This window comes from Apodemus sylvaticus, chromosome 23, assembly GCF_947179515.1.
Source record: "Apodemus sylvaticus chromosome 23, mApoSyl1.1, whole genome shotgun sequence".
NCBI lineage: Eukaryota > Metazoa > Chordata > Mammalia > Rodentia > Muridae > Apodemus > Apodemus sylvaticus.
In genome coordinates this window covers 13,760,279-13,766,971 of record NC_067494.1, presented here as the reverse complement: position 1 = coordinate 13,766,971, position 6,693 = coordinate 13,760,279, and the positions used below count along the sequence as shown (strand labels likewise).

Genomic DNA, 6,693 nt, shown 5'->3' with positions numbered 1-6,693 from the left:
TTTGAGCCATAGGGACATTAAGAATTCTGGAAGGGGGCTGAAGAGGAGGCGCAGCGGTTAAGAGCACTGACTGCTTTTCCAGAGGTCCTGAGTTCAATTCCCAGTAACCACATGGTGGCTCACAACCATCCATAATGTGATCCGATGCCCTCTTCTGGTGTGTCTGAAGACAGCGACAGGGTACTCAAATACATAAAATAAAAGACTTTAAAAGACTAAAAAAAGAATTCTGGAAGGAATTCTGCCTAAGACTTCAAAGGGGCCTTGCCTGACTTTACCACAGATTTCAGACTAGCCCCACAGTCATGAATCCTTGATAAACCATGTCTATTTTCCTAGTAAAGTCTAAAAGAATGATTCATCAAGTTTGTTGGCAAGAAAGGGTTCATCGTTTTGCAATATGCTCAAACCCACATTTGTGACTAAAAGGGAATTTCGTTCAGTAAAAAAAAAGAAAATCAATTATTCCTTAATGGCGGGATAAAAAGAAATCCCAGGGTCCCTTCAACCTTGCTGCACGTCACTAATTCTCAGATTGATATTGGTGTAACAGAGTATCGCACTCTGTCCTGCTAATATCAAAATTAGCACTTTGTATTTTATTTTTCAAAAAAAAAAAAAAAACCATTGTACTACCTGGCCATCCGCTTCTAACTTCTGTTGTATACGGCCCTGGAATTTTGGTGGCACTCCTGGAAACAACTGATTGCCTGGGAAAAGCAGTGGAACAGGGCTAATGGTAACTACAATCCCAGTTGCTTTCCAGATTGTGGAGACCTCTCAGGAGCCAAAGTCAACCTCTGCTCCCACTTTTTAGGTTGTTCTGATGTTTGTAAATGACAGAAAAAAGTAAGATGCCCCAACCTGAGCCGCTCAGGAAACGGCTGGCTAACAGGAGCAGCCTCTACGCCAGGGGACCTCTCTTTATACCCTTCTGTAGCCCTTTATTTTCTCTCAATTTCTATTCGTATTGACATCTAGTGTGGGAGGCTTTCCTTCTTCAATATGAGATGATATTTTACCTCTTCATAGTTTTCTTCTCTGGAAATTCTTTGTTGTTTGGTTGTTTGTTTTGTTATTTTAAAGCCAACTGCCATCAGTAGTTTAGAAAGGTCTCAGTGGCAGCTGGGAGTGGGGATCAGTTGGTAGAGTGTTTCCCTAGCATGCTGGAAGCCCTGGGTTCAGTCCACAGCGTCACATTAAACTGGGCATTACACGCTGGTAATCTCAGCACTAGGAAGGGAAAAGCAGGAGGGTCAGAGGTCATCACTGGGGCAAAGAAAAAGAAAAAGAAAAAGAAAAAGTTCCCAATGTGTTGGTGCATGCACAAAACCACTATACTCCATACACAGAAGGCAGCTAGCTTCCAACTGCCCGGCAGAAGATAAATGTGACTGAAACAAACTTTAACACTTCATCTCTTTACAGATAGACTCACACTTTATTTTTGACAAATATAAGATAGAAAAATATCGTAATGCGAATATAGCAGTGGCTCTTTTTGTAACAGAGTTCGGGGTGTGCAGTGCAGACCAAGGTGGTCCATCTCTCTCTGGCTGTTCTACAGTCAACAACACCGAATATATTCCAGTCACTGCATTTGCTTGAAAGAGTATTATATGGGAAAATAGGTTTTTAAAAGGTTATAGCATTCAATAATAAATATTATAAAGCAAGGAACCCAAACAGCCTTTAAGATATATAATTACAAAGAACAAACTTTAGACTTCATAATCAAAGCTAAGAACACATGTCTTCAAAATAGCATCAACATTTCCTATCAATATATAATAGAATACCCATTTTTTAAAAAAAAGAAGGAAGAAAAATACGAGTAGACACAATATTGCAGATGACTCGAAGAGTAAACAATTCAGTGTATTTATAAACGTCATTTCAACAATATACTCTTTGCCTAACAGGCAATAAAAACTAGTTCTGTCTTCAGAAATGTGCCCCTGAATGTGACCTTTGAACTTACTAAGTGATAGATAGCATCATTGCTACAAGCCATCTTTGGAAGGGGTGGCTGAGGGACTCTTGATACATGCAGATATTTGGTTATGATTATAAAGACAAAAAAGAAAATGAATGTCCAAGAGTCTGAAGCTGAAATCGCTTTTGATTTTGTTAAGCACCTGCACAGGTCTCTTCCTTCTGTGGCACCTCAGGCAAAGTCCCACTAAATAAATAATAAATAAATAGGTGCTAATTTGTCTCTTCCCTGCCCACTCCTCCGAATAAAACTGGAGGTCCTTCCTTAAACGTTATCTCTGTCGTATAAAACAACCGTATGTGCATATGTATATACATGCATGTCTTTTTCAAGGACTGGGCAATGCCTCGTTTTCTAACAAATAATCCTTCTTCATGTATGTAGTTCCCCTAACTAGCCTCCACACTTCTAAGTAAGTGTCCTTTAAGGACCTCCTTCCCACCTCATCAGAATGCCCTTCCGCTCTTGAACTCCTAGCCGCCAGTGAAGCCCCTCCGGCGCTGCCCCTTGACTCTTGCCCACCTTGCTGTACCGAGCCACCTGCCCCCTCCGCACTCTGTGGCTCGCTATTTCCGCCCTCGCCCTCGGCGGCGGCGGCGGGCAGCTCCTCCATGACGAAAGGCAACTGGTCCCCACTTGGCTGCTGCTCCTCTCCCTCTACCTGAGATTCCAGATCTTCGTAGTTGCTTTGTTTTCTGGTCTCCAGGAATTTGGCCACACAGTAAATGATGGAGCCCAGAGTGTTGACCACAACGCCGGCAATGAACAGAGAGGTGGGCTCCACGTCGCTGAATGCCACCATGCCCACCGTGATAGTGGCGATGCTCTTCACCACGCCCACGAAGCTAGTGGTCACAGCAGAGTTGATGTAGGTACAATGTAGTGTGGTGAAGTTCATGGCGCAGCCGATCAGGATACAGGCCACGAAGATGGAAACCATGGCCGGGTCCTTCCAGCCTGGAAAGGTCCAGGCGTGGATGGAGTCGGTGCTGGCGAACGAGCAGATGACCAGCAGAGGAGTGGCGGAGACGGCGATGACATACTGTGCGGTGAGAGGCCCGTGCTCTGTGTCTGCGCTCGCCTTCTGGATCAGCACCAGGTAAGCTGCGTGCACCAACACCGCCAGCACACCCGTTACGTACCCAATGGGGTCGCCTGTCAGGTCGCCAGCTCCTGAGACGGCAGAGCCAGCGCGGGAAAGAAAAAGAGAAGACTCAGGGTTGGGTATCCACTCCTGGAAGCAAGTCGCCTTGGGGGAGGGAGGGGAATCCCTTAGCATCCCACTTCTGCCCACGAATTTTCCGAGTGCCCAACAGAAACCCTCCTTGCTACCATCACTGTGCCAAAATGCGTCCGTCAGGCCGAGCTAATGCACCCGGGTCTTCCTCTAGCCAGGACGAAGGCCAGGGAGAGATTAGACGCTCTCGGAGTAGGCTTCTTGGCCGCCCCGTGGGCACCGGAAGGGACAGGGAACCCCACCTAGTGGCCTCAACCGAGCGCGGGCACCGGCACAGCCCCGGAAAGAGTGTTTCCACCTCTGCCCACAGCTGGATTCCGCGGGGTCCCACCTGCCCCTCCCGCCCCTGAGCCCCGGGGACGGAGCCCAGGTTGCCCAGGCTTCACTCCCATCTCTCCAGCTCTCCAACCCCGTGTGATCCGAGGAAGTTCCCGGGGGCCCCCTTCCTTCCTTCCGGCTCAGTGCGGGGGGAGGGGGGGTTGGACTCCAGTTCTCTGCGCTGGAGACTCTCCATCCCTCCTGATGAACAAGAAAGACCCGAGTGGTGGGGAGAAGAGGGGCGGGGGGGGGCGGAAGCCGGGATACCTGGGGGTGGGGTGGGGAGGGCAGGGCTGATGGAGGAGGCTGGAGGGCTGAGGAAGGCTGCGCCGGGTCTCAGAAGAAAAGTCCCTTTTGTGATCCCAAGGACCACTCAAAGCTCTCCGCCTCACTGCCTCAGTATCCCCATCTGGCAGCGAGGGCGTTGCACCGAGTGGTCCCCGAGGTCTCTACTGGGTGGGGTGGATGGACCCGGGGATTGGCGCGGGTCCCGCTCACCTGCCAGGGCGGCGCCGCAGGTGGTGATGAGCACGGCCGCCAGCACCCCCGGCGAGGGCGCGCCGTTCTTGAGCACCAGCACGCCGATGAGCATGGTGACTAGGGGCAGGCAGCGCTTGAAGACGACGTACATGGGCAGGCTGAGGCCGCGCAGGGACCAGAGAGTGAGGCTGGACTGCAGCGTGGAGAGCACGGCGACCCCCGCGAAGGAGCGAGCCAGGCTCAGGCCGAAGGGGGGCACGGCGATGAGCCCCAGGCGGCGCAGCAGCTCCAGGCTCAGCGCCGCGGTGGAGCTGGTCAGGCACTGCACCAGGGTCAGGAAGGAGAACTGGTAGCGGCTGATGAGGAACTTGAGCAGGATGTTGAGCGAGCCGGAGAAGACCCCGTGCGCGATCGCCACCGAGATGCCCAGCACGCGGCCCCGGCACAGCTGCCGCATCGCGCCGGCCCCGCCGTACCCCGCCGTGGCGGAGCTCGGGACCCGCGGGAGGGCGGCGGGGAAGCGCGGAGCGAGCGAGGGCGGCGGGGGCGCAGGGCAGCGAGTGCGGGCTCGGCGGCAGAGAGCAGCTCCAGTCCGGGCGTCTTCCCGGCTCGGCGGCTCGGCGTGCGACTGCCCCGCAGCTGCCGGGAGGCGGGGGCGGGGGAGACTCCGAAAAGTGGCAAGGGTGGGGGTACGGGTCTGAGAGGAGTGGCGGGAATCCTAGCGACGGCGACTTGGAGGTAGGTGAGGATCCCTGCTGAGCTGTGTCCCGTGAGGTTCCCGGGTCAGGAGGATGCTCTGCGGCGGGCTGGCGGCTGGACCTGCAGAGGCGGCTGCCGCGGGGCGGGAGGAGCCTGCGCCCCTGGGGCATACAGCGCCCACCCGGGTCGGCTCTCGGGGCGCGGTGCCTCCTCCTCTCCCACAGTGGCAGAGCAGTGGGGTGCGTGCTGGGGGGGATCCCCAGCACAGCTAACAACGGTATTAGAAACGCTCCTGCATTGAGCACCGTTCATTGGTCGCAACAAGTGACGGCGCCCCCAGCCCGATGGCCCGCGAGTTGCAGCGGATTTTCCACCCACGGTCTCTCCCGGCGCTGCACGGGGAAACGAGACACGTCGGTGCTGGAGGGCGGCGGGTCCCCCTGACGTTAGATCCCAGCGCCTTAAAAGAACCAGCTACTGAGGCGTGCTTTGGAGTCCCCGAAGTTGGCCTTTTCTGGTGCTGGGACAGTGAATTTGGGTTCTGCGCCACTCCCAGAAAAGGTCCTGGGATGCTGCGTGGCACTGCAGGAGCTTCCCCTCCCCATGGAGGATGGCGTCTGGGCAGCGGGTCCTGGGAATGGAGGGGCGCACTTAATTTAGGCAAAGAGATAAAATAGGCAAAAGCAGACACTAGGCGGGGGTGGAGGGGCAAACTGAGAGTACTAGTGGTGAAGTTGCGTGGAGGGGAAGGAGCCCAGAGGTCAGGTGGAGATAGCTGGATTGCTGAAAAGGTGAAAGGGAGAAGGTGCCCGCAGCAAGGATGGACCACAGACACTCCACCCTGTCCACATGTTCTGCAGAACGGTTTTTGAATCCCAGAGAACGGGTTTCAGCCTGCTAGTCAGTCACGGGCAGCTTTGGGGAGTAGGATTGTGTGGGTAGCACTTTCCCTCGCCGGAGAGCACTCCTCTGCCCCGCAGCATTGTAAAATGTGTGCGCGTGTTCCTCCCTTTGACTAAAAGAAAGGGAAATCTACTTTTCCATTTGTGACTGCTCCCCCACCCCCAACTCAGTGAGGCTTCGATCTGAATTCACTTGCCAGGAAGTTATGTTCTGACCCTCAGAAAACTCAGCAGAGCAGAGTCACTAGCTTGGCTTCTGTAATCGCCAGCTACAGTCGGTTTTCATGCTATTTGAAATTTATAGCGATGGCCAGGCTTCCGCTGAGAAGCTGAGGGTTTGAGGTCTCTGTGTCTTGTTCCTTTCAGCCACTGGGGTTTCATCTCTTAAAGCCAGGAATTTCAAACCTTTAAATACCACATCTCCTTGCCTGGACACAGGGGTACATTTCCTCAAAATCTTTTATCTTCATGGTTTTGCACTTCTGTGATGAACGCAATCGTAGAGTGCAGATGTAGATGAGTACGGATTATTGGCTCAGCGGGAGGAAAAAATTAAAACAGGAATCCCAGGTTCACTGCAGTTTCTCGTGTGGGCTAGCTTTTTGTCTTGTGGGTGCTGTAGTGAGAGAGCCCCGCCACCATCTCTGCCAGTCCTCGGGGTAGGCTAGCCAGTGTCAGCTCCCAGTACAGCCACCTGCTGTGTCCCTGACAGGTGTGCACTTAGGTAAATATGCATCCCACAAAGCTGACTTTGCAGGAATAACCCCCTAGCGGCATTGTGCTTACAGTTTCCGGTTCCCCTAGCAGCTCTTGGGCTTTGGTTCCTCAGGGAACGCTTCAGTTTTATTACTGTAAGCTGTGGTTACACACTATTAGCTATTTAAGAGACTGTGGTTTACAAGGGTTTAGGAAAGGATGAAGCAGTCATACAAATTATGTGTATGGTTTAAAGATATCCTCAAAATACACAGAGATCAAGACTGAACGTGAACTTTTTTTCTTTTGTAATTAAGGTTTCTGATAGGAGATTCCTGTTTCTCCTGACCACTCCAATTACTGGA

General features: G+C 52.7%; 1 protein-coding gene across 2 annotated transcripts; it reads right to left on the bottom strand.

Moving 5' to 3' along the window:
* Positions 1–1,405: 1,405 nt before the first annotated feature.
* Slc35d3 (solute carrier family 35 member D3) lies at positions 1,406–4,548 on the bottom strand. Of its 2 annotated transcripts, none has more exons than XM_052169828.1 (2): positions 4,050–4,548; positions 1,406–3,169 (listed from the first exon to the last, which is right to left on the bottom strand). In XM_052169828.1, the coding sequence occupies exons 1-2, from the start codon at positions 4,486–4,488 to the stop codon at positions 2,325–2,327; spliced, it is 1,284 nt and encodes a 427-aa protein (XP_052025788.1). In that variant the 5' UTR covers positions 4,489–4,548; the 3' UTR covers positions 1,406–2,324. The 2 variants fall into 2 exon arrangements, 1 of the variants encoding a protein (XP_052025788.1); XR_007975262.1 differs by lacking the exon at positions 4,050–4,548 and adding an exon at positions 3,329–3,705 and having other exon boundaries at positions 3,084–3,169.
* Positions 4,549–6,693: the final 2,145 nt, after the last annotated feature.

What these genes read in the sequence shown, in the direction of transcription:
- Slc35d3 (XM_052169828.1), bottom strand. Translation starts at nt 4,488, where the DNA reads ATGCGGCAGCTGTGCCGGGGCCGCGTGCTGGGCATCTCGGTGGCGATC. An exon ending in CTGCGGCGCCGCCCTGGCAG is followed by an intron (nt 3,170 to 4,049) that starts GTGAGCGGGACC and finishes CTGCCGTCTCAG; the next exon opens with GAGCTGGCGACCTGACAGGC.